Source organism: Acinonyx jubatus, chromosome E4 (genome assembly GCF_027475565.1).
Source record: "Acinonyx jubatus isolate Ajub_Pintada_27869175 chromosome E4, VMU_Ajub_asm_v1.0, whole genome shotgun sequence".
NCBI lineage: Eukaryota > Metazoa > Chordata > Mammalia > Carnivora > Felidae > Acinonyx > Acinonyx jubatus.
This window is the reverse complement of record NC_069395.1, coordinates 6,116,856-6,134,983: the sequence shown is the minus strand read 5'-3', so window position 1 is coordinate 6,134,983 and position 18,128 is coordinate 6,116,856. Positions and strand designations below refer to the sequence as shown.

The following is an 18,128-nucleotide window of genomic DNA, read 5'->3' as shown; positions in this document are numbered from 1 at the left end:
ATTCACAGGTTCCAGGGGTTAGGACCTGGGTGTCTTTGGGGCCATGACTCAGCCTACCGTGCCGTCATCGGAGTGGATTCTCTCCGAGCACCTTTGTGAAGTAGGTAGGACATATATTACGCTCGCTTTACTGCAGAAGAAATTAAGGCTGTATGACATTTTGGAGGGTAACACAGACTCTGGGGTCAGTAGCAGGGCCAAGACCAAGGCCAGGCCTCTGGCTCCAAACCTGGGACAGATTCTAAAGCCTCCCCCGCCCCCACCTCGGAAGCCGCAGCAGAGCCTAGGGGCTCAGACAGGACCTGTAGGGATTTAGCGGGCTGCCCAGGGCACCCTAGTGTTTCAAAAAACTCAGAGGAGTCCTGGCTCCCAGGAGCTCATCGGCAGTTCCTGAGTCTGGTCAGAGAGGGGACACGAGAAGTGCTCCTCCCTGGGGGTGGCACACGAGGGCTCACCTCCGCGCAGAGGAAGCACGGCCTCCCCACCTATCAGCCGGCACCCCCGGTCGGCGCCAGGGAACGAGATATTTTCCATCAGACGCCGCTGCCTGGGCTCAGCTCTAGCCTTCTGGTTTATTGTCTTGAACAGATGAGCTCAGATGTGGGGGAATGAGGCTTTGGCTGGTCGGCTCTGTTGTCTAACAGAGACCAAATCCCTCCCCGCTCTGTCAGATCGGGACCTAATGAACCCCACACAGGGCTGCCTGAAGCCTGCCAGTTGCACCCCACCGCGGGGTCCGCCTGGGAAACAATGTTCATCCCACCTCCGGCCGCCTGCTGCCCCGGGCCCGGGGCCAAGGGCACTGTGCCTGCCTGTCCTGCCAGCTCGAGCTCCTTCCTCAGACCACTAATGGGGAAGCAGGATGGATGGAACGGATCGGAGCAGTTTGGAAATGAGGGTGGCCTGGAATCGAGAGCACCCTGAGTCTGAACTGTAGGCCTTTGTTTTTTGTCCCAGGTGAACGTCAGGGACCAGTTACTCATCACTCTCGCCCATGCGTACGCCAGTCTTGATGGCAGGTGGGGGTGTTCGGCCGGGAGGAGCAGGACGGGGGGCCGTGTGAGGGCTGGATTCACCTTCCCACCTCCTCCCTAACCCACCAGTGCGGGGACAGAAAGAACACACGTCCTCAGTGGTCACACATCATTTCAGTATCTGGGAGGGCTGTGTTCACTTCATAACAACACTACGTATTAAGCACGGCAGGCTTTCCACTTGGTCTAGAACTCAGCGTGGCTCCCGTGGCCTTTTAGGGCCCCTCCTGGGCACAAGAGGTCACTCCAGAGAGCCCATCAGGGGTATGTTACTGAGCTCCTGTCCCACGAAGGCAGACTTGGCTTAGAAGGGGCGCCTACAGCCAAGCAGCTCCTGACGTGGAGCTGGGTCCCCTGTTCCCCCAGCTCCCCAGAAGGGGACCCTGGCATCTTGCCCACCATAGCGACAGGGGCACGGGCTTGAGGACAGCTCTCCAGGACCCGGGGGTGGGCCTCAGGGGCACCGACAGCCACTGCTCAACCGGGACTGACCTGGCCCCAGACAGCCTGGCCAGACGCCTCTGGGCAGCTCAGCGGCTGGTGGAGCCCTGCGTCCCTGTCACAGGCAGTAGGCAAGTTGCTCAGCTCTGGTCGGGCTTCCCCAGCTGCCACGTATCCACCCAGATGCTGTATCCTGAGGACCGTGGGGGAGGAGGAAGCCCCCTGCCTGCCTCCCGCGGTGCTCGCGTTCTAGGTGGGGGAGACCTGGAGGGCGGAGCGGGAGGCACCAGGGTCACTCAGCAGAGAAATGACGTCCCGGAGAGGCTCGTTCATAGCACGGTGGGAACAGATGGAATCCAGTAGAAGTAGGATGGTTTTTCACAGGAGGCTGTGGTGTCAGAAGAGAACTCTGGAGCTTAGATCCTTGAGGGAGGAGCCTGTAGGGCTGACAAGCCCGCACGGGGACACTAACGCAGTGGGGATGGTGGCAGCAGGTGGCTCGGGGTGAGTAGATAGAGCGCAGGACCGACGGGAAGAGGAGCGGACGATGTCGAGGCGTCTCGGCTCTGGGCGCCTCCAAGGCCGCTGAAGCCGCACGGGGTCAGACCCGGGAGGGGGGCACTGGCTTCAGGTCCCCCTTCACCCCTGCCCCTCGTCCCTGTCTCCATCAGGAAGGTGCAAGGACACCCTGTCCACCATCACGGGGCCGATCACCCAGAACACGTACGGGCGGAACGAAGGGGCCTGGATGAAGGACCCCCTGGCCAAGGATGAGCGGATTTACGTCACCAACTATTACTATGGCAACACGCTGGTGGAGTTCCGGAACTTGGAGAACTTCAAACAGGGTACGGGCGGCGGGCCCCGTGGGTGCCTCTGCCCCACCCCTACTTCCATCGCAGGCCCTCGTGGGTGCCCTCCCCCCTCCTGCTTCCATCGCGGCCGATCTCCGGAAGCAAGGGGCGGATGAGAAGGGCCTTCCGCCTTCCGGTGGCGAGAGGTCCTTCCTGGTCGCGGGAGGGCCCGCTTCTGCCCGCCCCGCATTCCCTGCGCACAGCTCCTGGGTCGTGGACTGGAGGGGGCCGGTGGTGACAGCCCCTCCCCCTCCAAGGGCGCGGGGTGGGGTGGGGTGCGGGCTGGGCTCTCGAGGGTTAGCGCCCTGGGACTGGAAACCGCGGGTGGTGGGCGGGCGTGCGGAGGCTCGGCGTGTGCTGGACGAAACCCATAAGTGGCAGAGCGGAGACGCAGCCCCAGGTCCGGACCCCTAGCCGCTGGCGGGTCCCATCACACTGCCCCCCCCTCCCCCCCCCCCCCCCCCCCAGGTCGCTGGAGCAACTCCTACAAGCTGCCCTACAGCTGGATCGGCACGGGTCACGTGGTATACGGCGGCGCCTTCTACTACAACCGCGCCTTCACCCGCAACATCATCAAGTACGACCTGAAGCAGCGCTTCGTGGCCGCCTGGGCCATGCTCCACGACGTGGCCTACGAGGAGGCCACGCCCTGGCGGTGGCAGGGCCACTCGGACGTGGACTTCGCCGTGGACGAGAACGGCCTGTGGCTCATCTACCCGGCCCTGGACGAGGAGGGCTTCAGCCAGGAGGTGATCGTGCTGAGCAAGCTCAACGCCGCGGACCTGAGCACGCAGAAGGAGACCACGTGGCGCACGGGGCTGCGGCGGCACTTGTACGGCAACTGCTTCGTCATCTGCGGGGTGCTGTACGCCGTGGACAGCCACAACCAGCGCAACGCCAACATCTCCTACGCCTTCGACACCCACACCAACACGCAGATCGTGCCCCGGCTGCTGTTTGAGAACGAGTACTCGTACACCACCCAGATAGACTACAACCCCAAGGACCGCCTGCTCTACGCCTGGGACAATGGGCACCAGGTCACCTACCACGTCATCTTCGCCTACTGACGCCCGTCCCCACGTGCGGAAGTGCAGAGGGGCCCGCGGCGCCTTGTGTGCGTGCGTGCGCGCGTGTGTGGGTGGGTGTGTGTTGTTTAAAAAATATATAATATTTTGTATAATATTGCAGTTGTAAAATGACAGTTCGGGTCTATTTTTTTTTAAGTGGATTGTAGATCAATCCATACACGTATGTGCTGGTCTCATCCTCCACGGTTTGTATTTGTGTGCAAATGAACTTCTCCTTCTGACCAGGAACCACCTTCCTTCAAACCCTCAGCCCCTCCAGCTCCCGGATCTTGGCCGTTGGAAAGGTTTCTCCATCCGGGTCTTGCAGGCCGAAGGCCCCAGGAGCAGGGGTGAAGGAGGCGAGAAAGAAGCGTTAAGGGGCGGGAAAATTTTTATGTATTGGAGAAGTTTTAAAAACCCAGAAAAATGCTTTTTTTTAATAAAGAGGAAATGTAAAACCACCCCCCAAACGCGTTTTTGTTCCTCGTGGCTGTGTCCGGCAGGGTCGATCCTGTCCCTCGGAGCTGTACCCGCCCTGAGCCACCTCCCCTGCTGAGGGGGGGTCTGGACGGAGCCGGATCAGTCTGCTCAGTCCGCCTCCCCCTCCTCATCCTCGTGGTAATGTTCCCATTCCGCGGGGCTTCCCTGCCCACCTTCCCCTGGGGGGGGGACTTGGCCACGCTCTGAAAGCAGCCCCCCCCCCCACCCCGCCCCTGCCGGGAAGCGTGTGCAGGAAGGGAAGTCCCGGCCCCTCTCCAGACGCCGCTGAGCCCACCGGCCTGCGCTCGTCTCCTCATGACACAAAACAGACGGAGAAGCCTCGACAGGTGACTCCTGAGTTTGTGGGAAGAGGGCCGACCCTAAGGATGAGGTTGGAAGTCAGGCACATCATGTCACCACGCTGTCCCCACCTCCCCTGACCCCCACCGTTGGGGGAGCAGTTGCCCGGAGCGTCCTTCTGTACAGACCTCAGGTGCCCCCTGCACACGCGCGCATGCACACACACATGCACACACGGCCCGCATGGCTATCCCCGGGCTGCGGCCAGCCTCCCTGTGTGGCCAGGTGGTTGCACCCCCACCCCGCCCTCCGCTTGCACCCAGTGACTTCTCTGTCCCGGGACTGAGTGGGTAAAGTTTCCTCAGCAAATGCAGGTGCCCGTCAGGTTTGGCGGCCGCAGGAGGGTTAGAGGGAGAGAGGTGGCATGTCCAGGGTTCAAACAGATGGCGGCTGGTGCCCGTGTTCAGAGCCCCGCTCGGCGGGAGGGGGGCACAGGTGTTCTGGTCGGGCCCCGGCTTGGAAACCGTAGCAGAGACTCGAGCCCCAGGCAGGGCTGCTCTGAGGGACCGGGGTGATGCATGAAAACGTCCGCTTCTCCGTCCGTCCCTGCAAAGTGACGTGCTGACGGTTGCCAGCCTGCTGGACCGGGGCCCGTCCCACCACCCACTCCTGGCGACCTCGCCGCTGGGCGGCCGGCCGAGTCCAGTGCGGGATAGCTGCCCCCTGTGACCTATGCCTCGCCCTTGGCCTCGGCTCTTTGCTGCTGTCCTCACGATGCCAGGGCTCCCCGGGCTGCTTCCTGTCCAAGCCTCGGCCCTAACCTCAAGGCTGGCCTGCCCTGTGGTGTCGGAAAGGCCTCAGACCCCAGGGTTCCGGGACGGGGTGGCCTTCGGGGCCGGGCGACAGGACCGGCAACCGGGGGCAGTCAGGAGGGGTGGAGGCTGGGTCAGGGCCCAGCTGTGGTGCCAAAGAGTTAATTCCGAGGGGCCCAGCTCGCGAGGTGGGGGCGCGGGATCCCGGGACACAGGCCGCATCCCCCGGCCAGCCGGGCCCTGGCCTGAGAGGCCTCTAGGTGGGAGGGGACAGTGGTGCTGCCTGGGCGGGGGGAGCGGCTGCCCTGACTGGCCACGTCGCGGTCCGGGGCCCCGGGGGGAGGTGGTCAGCAGGTGCGAAGGGCACGTCCCCGCCCCCTCGCTGACTCTCCGACCTGGAAACACCTGGCCACGGACCGGAGCGGCACTCTCCCGGCCCCTCTGTGGGGCGTCCTCACCCGCTGGCCCTCCAGCTAAGAGCCTCGATGACCGGCCCCTGGGGTGCCAGCTGCAGCTCGTGTGTGTGTGAGCTCATTACCCTCGGGCCCCACGGCCCATTGGGGCCAGGTGGGCGGCAGCTCAGCTCCCACAGGCCGGAAGGAGGACGAAGAGGAAGGTGGTCGGGCCTGTGGGGAGCGTGACTCCGGCCGGAGGCCGGGTGGTCGGGAGCGGCTTCCCTGAGCTCAGGCAGGACTCCCCAGGCCGCTTCCTCATCATGGGATCCACCTTTGGAAACGCGAAGAATCAGAGAATGAGTTTCTCAGATGGTTGCAGAGAGAGCAACGCCAGGTGAGTTCTGACCTTGGCCTTCCCCTCACCTGTAGAAGAGAGGGGGGCCTTCCGGCTTTCAAACCTGCTGAGTCTCCTCTGGGCTCTGCCACCTCTCGATAGTGACAGTGACGGGAAGACAGATTTACATTCGACCCTCCAACAGCACGGGGGGGGGGGGGGGGGTGCGGGGAGTAGGACCGCCCCCCCCCCCCCCCCCCCCGTGCAGTTGAGAATCCACCTATAACTTTTGGCTCCCTCAAAACATAGCTATTAATAGCCTACCAAGAGCGCAAACAGTGGATTAACACATTTTTGCTATGTTATATGCGTTTTATGCTGTATGTCACAGTAAAGGAAGCCAGAGAAGAGAAAATGTTAAGGAAATCGTAAGGGAAATACACGGGCAGTGCTGTATTGTATCGGAAAAAATGCACTTCCGTTCAAACCTGTGTTGTTTAAGGGTCAAGTGTGCTCCCCCCCCCATTACAGTACTTTCCAGCAGCGTGATTTTCTCAAGTAGAGAAAGAAATGACCAACATCCCTCTTTTTACATTCATTTATTCGTGTGTGCGCATGTATTCGTTCGATAAATATTCATGGAGCCTCCGGGGCTGGCCGAGTCCTGACTTCACGGTGCTTCTGTTCTAGAGCGGGAGGGAGAAGGAAATGCGTTTCTGTGTAAGGTGACAGGTGGCACTAATCCCAAGCAGGGAAAGGAGCCAGAGAAAAATGGGAGAAGGGGAGGGCGTGGCTGTTTGTAAAGGCAGCTCGGGGACCGTCTGTGCGATGAGGGGACATTTGGGCGGAGGCAGAAGACGGTGAGGGGCTCAGCGGGCAGATCTCCAGAGGCTGGCAGCGGGGGCCGGGACGGCCCAGGCCTCGGGGCGCTCGGTGAGGCCGCCGCACCTGAGGCCGACCCAGCACCGCCTTCCCCGACGGCTACCACGCGGTGAAGCCGGATGTCCGCTGGAGGGAACCGTCCCCAGTGCCTGGCGTGAGTCCTGGCTCCCCTACTTGGCCTTCACGTGACCTGGAGTCAGCCTCTCTGAGCCTGGCTGCCCTCTGTAAACAGGAGCACCCTCCACCTGCATGGGGAGAGCGTTCGCGGAAGGTTCAAACAAGGCAGTGCGAGGAACCTAAGTGAAAAATACCGGCCGCTATCACCCCCCAAAGCTAAAGTCCTTGGTTCCTCAAGTCTGCTCTCCTTTTGGACTTCCCTTGATGGTCCCCTGGGATATAAGCTCGAGGACCCTTTTTAAAAAAAAAAAAAATCTGTTTATTTTTAGAGAGAGAGTGAGCCTGAGTGGGGGAGGGGTGGAGAGAGAGAATCCCCAGCAGGCTCCGCGCTGTCAGCCCAGAGTCCGACGCGGGGCTCGAACCCACGAACCGTGAGATCGTGACCTGAGCCGAAGTGGACGCTTACCCAGCTGAGCCCCCCAGGCGCCCCAGTATTAGTTGTTGTCGAATCTCTTTTAGTCCAGGTTTGTTCCCCGCTCTTCTGCCCCTTTCCGTTCCTGCCGTCGATTTGCTGAAGACACGATGTTGGTTTTTCGGCAGAATATCCCTTGCTGACATGACCCGACCGCTTCCTTCAAACGTTTCTTTTGTTTCTCTCTGCCCCGTTTTTCCTTTAAACTAGAAGTTAGATCTAGAGGTTTGATGACATGCAGGTTCAGTACTGTTGGTACAAAGACTTCACGGTGATGCCGTGCGGTTGGTTCTTGGTATCTTCCACGTCCGCCCTACGACAGCCGTTGGCCCTTCTCCAGCCTCCCCACGCCGTGATGGCGTCTCGCAAACACCCTATACCAGTTCCACCTGCCTCCTGGGTCCCCTCCCACAAACCTGTCGAGCCCACTGCTGACAGATCTTGCTTTGATGATGTCCCTGTGGCGGTCAGGCTGATAGGAGGGCCTCCAGGGCTGTGATCATTAAGCGACTTTTGTTTTTGCTTTTCATGTGGACGAAAGCGTCCCCATGCTGCCTGGTTGCCCACCCCTTCCCCTGCCCCTGGGAATTTCGTGAGACCCTCCAGCAGCATTCTGCTAAAATCACCGTCCCTCTACACCAGACCTGAGAGACCCCACGTGTGGCCATATCTGGTCCGCAGACAATGTCCAACCCATTTGCCCTGACCAAGCCTGGAAGCGGTTGCCCCCATTAAGTAATCTTTGCTGAAACGTAACAGCCAGCCTACCTTCCCTCCCTCCCAGCCTACCCCAAACGGAGTTAGTCACTCATCCGCTGTGACCCCCAAACTATAAGGGACATGGATGAAGTGTCTCAGTGGGTCCATCTAACGCTCTCCCTGCTTAGCCTTGAGGAGACCGGCAGGCTCGCCCCACCCCAGGGAAAGAGTAGGGATCCAAGAAGCTCTCTCCCAAGGAATCCTCCTCAAACATCCCCTTTGAAAAAAGTCCAACTCCGTTTTTATTTTGCACTTTTAATGTGGGTGAAGAGTTTAAAAGTCTCTACCCAGTTCCGGACGTCGCCTTGGAGAACACAGCCCGCGGTCTGGCCCCGTCTCGGGAACGTGGGGTCTAGTGTCTCCTGGGGCCGGGCCGAAAGCTCCCACCCACTTCCTGTAACACCCCGAGGTTCTGCCCTTCTGGAATACCTTCCCCACCACCCCCTCCTCTCCTCCACACTCAGACCGTCTTCAAGGTCCCCTCACCGCCAAAGGGGGCCTCATCCAACTCCCCAGACAGGGCAGCAGTAGCCCCGAACGCTGTGCGTGCAAATGAAAGGTCCTGGATTGTGACTTTCTAAGAAGACAACCCAAGATGAGTATTTGCTCTCTGAGAGCATTCTCCTATTCGGCGTGAATTCATTGGCACCCGTGTCTTTAGGAGTTGCGGGCTGTCAGCAACAGAAAGACTTTCGTGAGCTTAAACGAAAAAGATTTTATTGGAAAGAATCTGCGAAGTTCACAGACTCCAGGAAAACCTGGAAACTCAAGATACGGGAAAGAAAGAATGAGGTCAGGTCTGGGGCTCTGCGTCACTGGATGCGGGGGTCGTCTGGAGATGCTCTCGTGACAGACTCGGCTTTAACCACCTGTGGCCCCCAGGTGTCTCCATTTCAGGTCGCAGGTGTCCCGGAGAGGGTCCAGGGTCCGATGTGATGGGTGAGCCGGGGTCCACAGCCTGCCTCCCTAAGGGGGCGGGGATTCTGTGACTGACACCACACCCTGATGACACCGAGTGAGGAAAGGCCTCTCCCCTAAATGAAGGGCTGCCCCGCAAAGACAAAAAACGAACCCACAAGTCCGCCCCAAACATCTTCTTGAATAGCAGCTCCACTCATGGATTTGAAATAGGACTCCGTGTCCCAAAGCTCAGTGTGTACGTGATGCTTTGGGAAACTAATCGAATTTCTCTGTTCATGCTAGCTGCTGGGGAGTTTACGGCCAACCTCTGTCTCACCGTAGCGAGCACATTGGAGTCTTAGGGCGTCCATGCTGTCTTTGACTCTCTCCCGGTTCTATTTTACATATGTATTTTTAAAATTTTTTTTTAATTTATTTTTTGAGAGACAGAGCACAAGTTGGGGAGGGGCAGAGAGAGAAGGAGACACAGAATCCGAAGCAGGCTCCAGGCTCCGAGCTGTCAGCACAGAGCCCGACGCGGGGTTCGAACCCACGAACCGTGAGATCATAACCGGAGCCGAAGTCGGACCCCCAGCTGACTGAGCCACCCAGCCGCCCCTGTTTTATATATTTTAAATTAAATTTTTCATCTTAATTCCAGTATAGTTAACACACAGTGTTTTGTTAGTTTCAAGCGTACAATATAGCGATTCAACACTTCTATACGATACGTCACCCGGTGCTCGTCGTCCTAAATGTGCTCTTAATCCCCTTCCCCTATTTCCCCAGTCGCCCAGCCATCCGCCTGTTCTCCTTGCCTGTTTGTTTTGTTTCTTAAATTCCACATGTGATTGAAATCATATGGGTGCTTCTCTTTCTCTGACTTATTTCATTTGGCTTAAGACACTCTAGCTCCATCCATGTTGTTGCAAATGGCAAGATTGCATTCTTTTTGATGGAGTAATATCCCCTTGCATGTATGTGCACGTCTGTGTGCGTGTAGGTATGTGTCACGCCTTCTTTATCCATTCATTAGTCAATGGACCCTTGGGCTGCTTCCATAGCGTGGCCGTCGTAGATAACGCTGCTATAAACATAAGGGTGCGTGTACCCCTTCGAGTTGGTGTCCTTGTTTGTATCTTTGGATAAATACCTAGTAGTGCCATTGCTGGGTCATAGAGCAGCTCCAGTTTTAATTTTGGGGGGAACCTCCACACTGTTTTCCGGAGTGGCTGCACCAATTAGCATTCCCGCCAGCAGCGCACGAGGGTCCCCTTTCTCCGCATCCTCGCCAACGCTTGTTTCTTGCGTCGTTGGTTCTGGCCGTTCTGACAGGTGAGAGATGACCGCTCCTTGCAGCGTTGGTTTGCATTTCCCCGGTGCTGAGTGATGCTGAGCATCTTTTTCTATTTTCTGTTTCTAATGTTCTGCTTTCTAACTCGCCGTCTTCGTGTTTGCTGTGGTTTTGTGTTTTGTTTTCCTGGCAAAGGGCAGAGCAGAAACGATGATCTGTGACTCTTCAGGAATGTGTTCTGGTGTAAAGCAAGGTTCATCTGCCCCGTGAGCTTTCCCACTGGAAGGGCTTGTCGTCTGGAAGCCAGCAGTTACACACGCCTCGTGGCATGGTGTCCCTGGAGTTCTGTACTTGTCAAGCTCTCCCAGAGTCGCCAGATGGAAACGAGTCGTATGAAACATTTACTGCACGGCACCCCTATGCGTAGGGGCATGTGATGTGACCTGTGGGGATGTTCCCTGTGCATGGGGTAGGGGAGGGAGGGAGGGCAAAGGGAAATCAGCTACAGCAGCTCAGAGCAGGGCTCTCCTCGGAGTTATTTTCCACGTGACCTCAGCTGAGCTCTCTCTCTGGAGGAGGTGGCCTGGCCTGGGAGCACCAAGGAAAATTTGGTAGTGGCTGGGGGGGCGGGGGGGGGGGTTAAAGTGCAGCCAACAGCAGCAGGTGCCAGGAACGGGCCGGAAAACTGGTGAACTTCCCAGAGTCACATAGCAGCCTCACTTCGGGGCTGGAGAGGAAGCCGGGAAGTCCAAGTCCGCCCGCTGCCCTCAGAAGAACCCCGCTCCTCCCTCCTCCCTCCTCGCTCCTCGCTCCATGACAAGCTGGCTTTTCCTGCCTGAGCCCGGAGACCCGGAGGGGTGGGCGTTCTCATCGGGGATCTCTGGCTCCTAGGCGCTCAGACACAGGACAGTAAAAAAAGAAAAAAGGAGAAAAGAAAAAAGAAAAACAGAAAAAAAAGAAAAAAGAAAAGAAAGATGGAAAAAAAGAAAAGAAAAGTGGGAAAAAGAAGTGGGCGGACACAGCAGGTGCCCCGGCGGACATTGGGTGGGGGGAGGTACCACAGTCGTTTCCGGACCGAGACAGAGAATTCAGGAACCGTCCGTCCTCTGCCCACGCACCTTGTGTGTGCCCCACCCCCCACCTCTGCCTAAGAGGCCTCAGTGAGACCCCTGAGCTTGAGTGCTCCTCGTTTGCTGTGTCTCGTCGTTCGGACCCCTTGGCGGGCCCGGCTCCCCCGTTCATGCAGAGCGCGTTCTCCCCTCGTCCACCAGCCCCGGCTGGAGAGAAGGTCTCGATCACGGTTAGCTCCGCTGGCTTTGCCGCTTGTCAAAGGGCCCCTGAGACGCCCCTCCAGACCTTCAGAGCCCAGAAGGACTCTTGTCAAAAGTGCCGTGGAAGGCATCCCTGGACCCCAGGGCCGCTGGGCCCAGTGAGTCTGAGGGCCACGCGGCGCCTTCCGGTTGTTGGAGAACAGCGACGCTCTTGACTTTCAGCGAAGCACAGACTCCCTTTTCGCAGGTTGACCCTTCGGTCTTTCTAGGAAACTCCTCCGAGCATGGCATTCTTGAGAGACAGCCATCCAAGGTCAAGGGACCAGTTGGGGTTGTCCAGAACCAATCTCTGCGTCAAAGTGGTGCTCTGAGATCCAGGAAGTTACCTACCAGCCGAGTTGGCTCCCCCTGGGCACGAGAGGCCTCCCACACGGAGGCCACGCCAGCTGGAGCTCACCTTTCCTGCCTCTGCTCAGGCTGTTCCCTTCCCCTGCGAGGAGGCCCTGGCAGGTGATCCTCCGCCCACCCCCCCCCCCCCCCAGCATTACCTGAGTGAATTCTTCCCCTCCCCTCCCCCCCCCCGCCCATGGCCTTGCCCAAAGCCACCTCCCTCCGGAAGGCCTCCCGGGCTCACTGGGCACAGCGCCCATCCCCTCCGCCCTCTTCACCCGTGTCCGAGCCCGCACCACATCTGGCCGCCTCCCAGCCACTGAGGCCTGCATGCGTGTCCCCGGCCAGCCTGGCTGCAGCTGGAGGACGTCTCTGCCTCTGGGTGCCTGTCCAGGCTTGGCCGGGGCCTGGCTCAGAGTGGTGGCCTGACGTGATGGGCTGACAGGCAGGCTGTCACCAGAGGGCCCCATTCTGGTTGCACAGAAGGACCTTTGACCCTCAGGCTGTGGTTGCCCTTAGTCAGCTGACCCTTCTAGCCGCTCTGTTGGAAGTGGAACCCCCTCCTTAAAGACCTTAGCCGAGTTCTGACTCCTTTGTGTCTCCTGTTACGGACAGGCCACTGCCCTCCGTGCTAGATTTCCAGAAAAGACAGCCTTCACGGGGGCACCCTGGGGGTTATGGCGTTCTTGTAGGACACACTGTCCTACACGCTGCCACTTTGCAGGAGATGGGCTCCTGACCCCGGAGTCCCCTCCTCTCCCCTCCTCTCCTCTCCTCTCCCCTTCCCTTCACTCCTCTCCCCTCTCCCTTCCCCTCTCCTCCCCTCTCCCCTCCCCTCCTCTCCCCTCCCCCTCTCCCCTCTCTCCCCCATCCCCTCCCCTCCTCTTCTCTCCCCTCCTGTCCTCTCCCCCCTCCACTCCCTCCTCTCCCTCCTCTCCCCTCCTGTCCTCTCACTCCTCTCCCCTCCCCTCCCCTCCTCTCCTCTCCCCTCCCCTCCCCTCCTCACCTCTCCCCTCCCCTCCCCTCCTCTCCTCTCCCCTCCCCTCCTCTCCCCTCTCCCTCCTCTCCCCTCCCCTCCCCCTCCCCCATCCTCTTCTCTCTCCTCCCCCTTCCCTCCCCTCCCCTCCTCTCCCATCTCTCCCCCATCCCCTCCCTTCCTCTTCTCTCCCCTCCTGTCCTCTGCCTCCCCTCCTCTCCCTCCTCTCCCCTCCCCTCCTCTCCCCTCCCCTCCTCTCCCCTCCTCTCCTCTCCCCTCCCCTCTCCCCTCCTCTCCCCCTCCCCTCCCCCTCCCCCATCCTCTTCTCTCTCCTCCCCCCTTCCCTCCCCTCCCCTCCTCTCCCATCTCTCCCCCATCCCCTCCCCGCCTCTTCTCTCCCCTCCTGTCCTCTCCCCTCCTCTCCCCTCTCCTTCTCCTCCCTCTCCCCCTCTCCTCCCCTCTCTCCTCCCCTCCCCCTCTCCTCCCCTCTCTCCTCCCCTCCCCTCCCTCTCCTCTCCTCTCCCCTCCCCTGAAAACTAAGGGTCAGCGGCGGATCGCAGCCCCCAGGCTTTCTGCGGTTCTGCCCCCCGGGGAAGCCAGTCCACTTCTGTTCCTCTGGGAGGCCAGGCCGGTGGTCAGGGTGGACGGGAGGCAGAGAGGGGAGAGGGAGGCCTTCCAGTAAGTGGAGAGCCGAGGCCGTGGCCTCTCTCCCACAGGAAACCGCTGACCAGAGTCCCCGAGGCGCTCAGAGGTTGTGCGGATCCCGGGGCACCTCGGAGCTGGCTGGCGAGGTGCCCCAGGGGAAGGGGACGGCTGGGGCAGAGGCTCCGGTGGTGTGGGGGTGGGGGCGTGCAGCCTGGCCTTGGCAAGGCTGTGCCCAGGGAGGAGGAGCGCCGGCTAGGGAAGGACATTCAGCATCTCGAAGCACTTGACGTTGAGATCGGTTTCCAAGAACCCCAAACGGCGTCTCCGTTGACACCCTCTGGAAGGAGCCCTGTGGGGAGAGCATGAACCCCCAGACGGGGTGGCGGGGTCTCCAGGCCCGCTCCTCCCAGCCGTCACACCGGCAGGGAGGGGACCTGCCTGCCCACCTCTCGGGACACGCCAAAGGGCGCATCTCGGGGGCCACGTCACATCGTGCGGCCTGGTTGGCACGTTTACCCAGCAGATGGCTCGTCACAGGCGCGTGGGTCGCAGTCACGCCGGGGCTCAGGAAGTCTCCTGAGTGCACAGAGCAGGCGGAAAGCCTTTCACCTGGGAATTTAAGAGCCTGTGTGATTTGGTTTTATCTGCAGGGCGTTTTTCTCCGTGTGACTTAACATGTGGATGGCTCTCCCGGAGGGAAGGGTGAGATCTAAGAATGAGGGGGACTGCACCCCTACACAGGAGCCCGATGCCTGTGCCCGGGACTCGCCCACCTGCCTCGGGCTTGGCTTCCTGGTGGCCTTGGCCTGGGGCCCGGTGCCCTCCTGAAGGGGTGCACTGCCCTCTGCTGTGTCTCGTCCCTTCCAGAGGGGCTGCAGGGCGAGAAGCTGGCCACTCGGCCTTGTCATGGGAGTCCCCCACGCGGCCCGGAGCTGGGTGCGTTTGTTTTTTTTTTTTTTAATGTTTTTTCATTTTTGAGAGAGAGAGAGAGAGAGCACGCGCACAGGGGCGGGGCAGAGAGAGAGGGAGACACCGAATCCGAAGCAGGCTCCAGGCTCCGAGCCGTCAGCACAGAGCCCGATGTGGGGCTCGAACCCGCGAATGGTGAGAGGATGACCCGAGCCAGAGTCGGATGTTTTACGGAGCCACCCAGGCGCCCTTCAGTCCGTGTGTTTTCTTATTACCGATTCCTCCTCTCCCTCCTGGCTTCTTCCCTCTGGGGCTTCAGCTTCCTCGGTCAGCAGCTGTCCTCCCGCACCATCCCTCAGGCCAATGGCACAAACCATCCCTCGTTATGCTCCCCCCGCCCCTTCTCTGGAGGCCGGGAGCCAGTCTCCCTCCGGCGCCCTCTCTGGCCCGGCCCTCCCCCTCCCCGCTCCCGCTCCTTCCAAGAATGTGCCATTTCACAGAAAGCGCCGTTTTCACAGCCATGGTTATTTTCATGCGTTTCCCCAGTTCTAGCATCACGGGGGAATGTCTGACCTCATCTCCGCAAGTGAATCCAATGTTCACCAGCCCCCCCAGCCCTCCCTGCTCCCCCTCTCTTCTTTACCAGCTCTTTGCTAAGTCTCGCTTCTGTCTGATGACGCGGACACGTTTGTTCCTTGTCCCTGGAACCCCGCTCCCCCCTCCCGCTGCTCCATAGACATCAGAACACGAGTGAGGGCCTGGCCTCGAAAGACACCGGTCGTGGGTCCCCGGACTTTGCCGCACGTAGGAATCACCTGGGCAGGAGTCCGCGGCACCACCCTCGGCCGGGTCACACCCTGTACCAATGAAGTCACAACGTCTGAGGGTGGGAGCCGGGCAGCGGCCGTTTTGAAAGGTCCCCGGGTGATTCCAGTGTGCAGAGTTTGAGAAGCAGGAACGCAGCGCTGTATCGAAGGGGTCTGAGCCTCAGCCGGCCCACCTTGTCTTCGGAGCGGTGACGGATGGGGACGAGGGGGCACGTCACGTGTCGCCGGCGGGGCCAGGGCATTCTTACTGGGGTACCCAGAGTTTTTCCCTGCCCCGGGGGGGGGGGGGGTTTCCGGTGGCCCAGGAGACTTCTCCCTTCCAGGCGGGGGGACCCCTAGGAGCTCGGTCCCCGGGAGATCCGTGTCCCTTTCCCGGGTGTAGCCCGAGCCCTGGGCCTGCTGACGGAGCGGGTGCACCCCCGTGATCGGGGGCCCCTCTGCGCAGCCCCGATGCCCACCCCCCGCCGACAGCCGGGCCACCAACAGCAGGGAGGGGGGCAGGTGATGCCACCGGGGGTGCGAGGCTGGGGATGTTCAAGATGTGACCCCCGTGGACTCCCAGAAAGGGAGTGACAACGGGAACATCTTTCCTGGTGTTTCCATAAGGCCCCAGCGATGGTGGCCTGGGGAGGTCCGGCTCCGGTGGATGTGGATGCCCGGCGTTCTCCCTCCCCCAGCCTCTACGTGGCATCTACGGGTGGTTCCCAAACTCCTGCCACAGTCCTCTGGAGGGCTCGTCGAGACGCGGGTTGCTGGGCCCAGGCTCGGCGTCTGACTCAGTGGGTCTGGGCTGGGGCCAGAGAGGTTGCATTTGTAGCGGACCCCAAAGAGCCGCTGCCGCCGTGGGACGGGGACCGTGCTTGCAGAGCCACAGCCCGCGGCCTCTTTCCGGGTTCGCCTGCCGCTCGCCGCGGACCGGCATCGGGGGGAGTCGAAAAGCGAGGAGGAAGGCTGCCGCTGCCGCCCCTGCCGCGGGAAGGCGGGCCCTCGCGTGTCGCTTGCGGTCCCGCCTCAGCATCCGGGCAGCGGGGCCCCGCGTGGCCCAGGCTCCGCGAGCGCCTGCCCGGGGGCGACGTAGCGAGGATGTGCCGCCGCAAGCGACAGGTGCCGGTCCGTCCCGTCCGCTGGAAAGACCGGGTCTGTCTGCGGCCTGGTCAACCGCTCCGTCCTTCAGCTCAACCAAGAAGTGCCGGGTCAACCAAGAACGTGCCCCCAAGTGGCACGTTCCAAGCACGCCGTGGCACCGGTGGCCTGGACGCAGCCCGGCTTCCCGGCCTCCCGGCCCGCCCCGCCCCGCGGGGGCGACGGGCACACCCAGGCCGTTGCAGGGGGGAGTCTGGGAAGGAGAAGGGCAAGATGCTGCTACGGGAGCCCCCGAGACCCCCAGCTGTCTTCCTGAGCCTAGATTTTCCCCTGCTCGGACTGTTCACGCTTTGCTGACTTGCACCAGGTTATGGAGCCGGGGGAGACGGAATTCGCCGGAACGCGCTTCTAGTCGCGTTCGCCTGAGCCGTGACCCCTAGAGCCGCGAAAGAGAGGCTAAATGTCCCGGCACCTTCGCTGCTCATACTGTTCCAATTAAGATGAACTTCGAGTCGCCCTCCTGCCGAGGATCTGCTGGAAGCGGCCGGGCTGGGGGTGCGGGGGCCGCTGCGACTCCGTCTTCCGCGAGGGTTGCCAGGCCGGAGGGGGCAGCGTGCGGGTCTGCTGTGCACAAGTCGCTTGGCGGAGCAGAATTCCAGCACCGCCGGGAAGTCAGAGACCGCGTGGGGAAGCGCATCGTCTGGATCTTAGGACCGGCAGCCAAGTGAGTGGGTGAGCCCTGCGGCCACGACAAAGACACCGGCCAACGAATCTTCCACCCCAGCGCTCTCCCGGGAGCAGCTGTTGTGCGTCTGAGCTCGTTTTTCAGGCCGTCCACAAATCTTGCCCCCGTCCTGGAAGTTATCTTTACTCTTCCGTGGGAACAGCAGGGCGACCACACAGACCCACAGAAGAGACATCATTCCCACGCCTCTGGGGGCGAGGGGATCGTCTGGTTCATCTGTACGGTTTCCCACAGATCCATGGGACAGGTCTGGGCCAACCCTGAGAATCTGCGGCGGACTTTCAGTTCTGGGGTCGCACCCTCTCGCCCGCTGGCTGTGCGGAAACGCGCCCCAAGAACGCAAGTCGCGCTGGAAGCTCAGGCCGTGTGGATAAGCCTGGAGGCCGTGGAAGTCAGGCAGGACGCCGAGGAAAGGAGAATCGGGACGGCTCTGGGGGCTCTCGGGTCTCCCTTTGCAACCAGCCGATGCCCACCGGTACGGGGCTATGCCGGTCAACAAGTGGGAGGACCGTATAGTACGTTCTGCTTGTTAGCCTCGCCGGGTCCCCCACTGACACGCGCAGTTTTCAGGAGTGACAGTGCTACCGATAGTTACTCTTACGAGATGACCCATTTCTTTCTTTTTTAAAAAATTTTTTAATGCTTATTTATTTTTGAGACAGAGAGAGACAGAGCATGAACGGGGGAGGGTCAGAGAGAGAGGGAGACACAAAATCCGAAACAGGCTCCAGGCTCTGAGCGGTCAGCCCAGAGCCCGACGCGGGGCTCGAACTCAGGGACCGTGAGATCATGACCTGAGCCGAAGTCGGCCGCTCAACCGACTGAGCCACCCAGGCGCCCCCCAGATGACCCATTTCTTAATATGGCCATGTGGCTGGCGTCTCTTTTCTAGATCTGTCCTTCACTTCTGGATCCAGTTTTGCATCTGGAGATCCGTGATCTCTTACAGAAGCATCCTTTCCCGCCTCAGGTCTACATCCACACTAGACGTGAATCCCGCAGCGAAAACTTTGTAAAGACAGAACTTGCGACCCAAGGAGTAGGCACTGAACGCACCCTGGGGACGGGGCCCAACGTCCCGCTTAGGCTCTTGGACATGAACAGGGTGGGAAGGCCAGCTGAGCCTGGGGCTTTCGAT

At 60.6% G+C, this 18,128-nt stretch overlaps 1 protein-coding gene across 4 annotated transcripts in view; it reads left to right on the top strand.

Annotated features, from left to right (window-relative positions):
* OLFML2B (olfactomedin like 2B) overlaps positions 1 to 3,861 on the top strand; it is a 35,232-nt gene extending 31,371 nt beyond the window's left edge. For all 4 annotated transcript variants that reach the window (XM_053209645.1, XM_053209644.1, XM_027075080.2 and 1 more), the window contains 2 exons: positions 2,147 to 2,323; positions 2,798 to 3,861. In XM_053209645.1, the coding sequence (XP_053065620.1) occupies positions 2,147 to 2,323; positions 2,798 to 3,399 (779 nt within the window). In that variant the 3' untranslated portion in view covers positions 3,400 to 3,861. The remainder of the gene's footprint in view (positions 1 to 2,146; positions 2,324 to 2,797) is intronic.
* Positions 3,862 to 18,128: the final 14,267 nt, after the last annotated feature.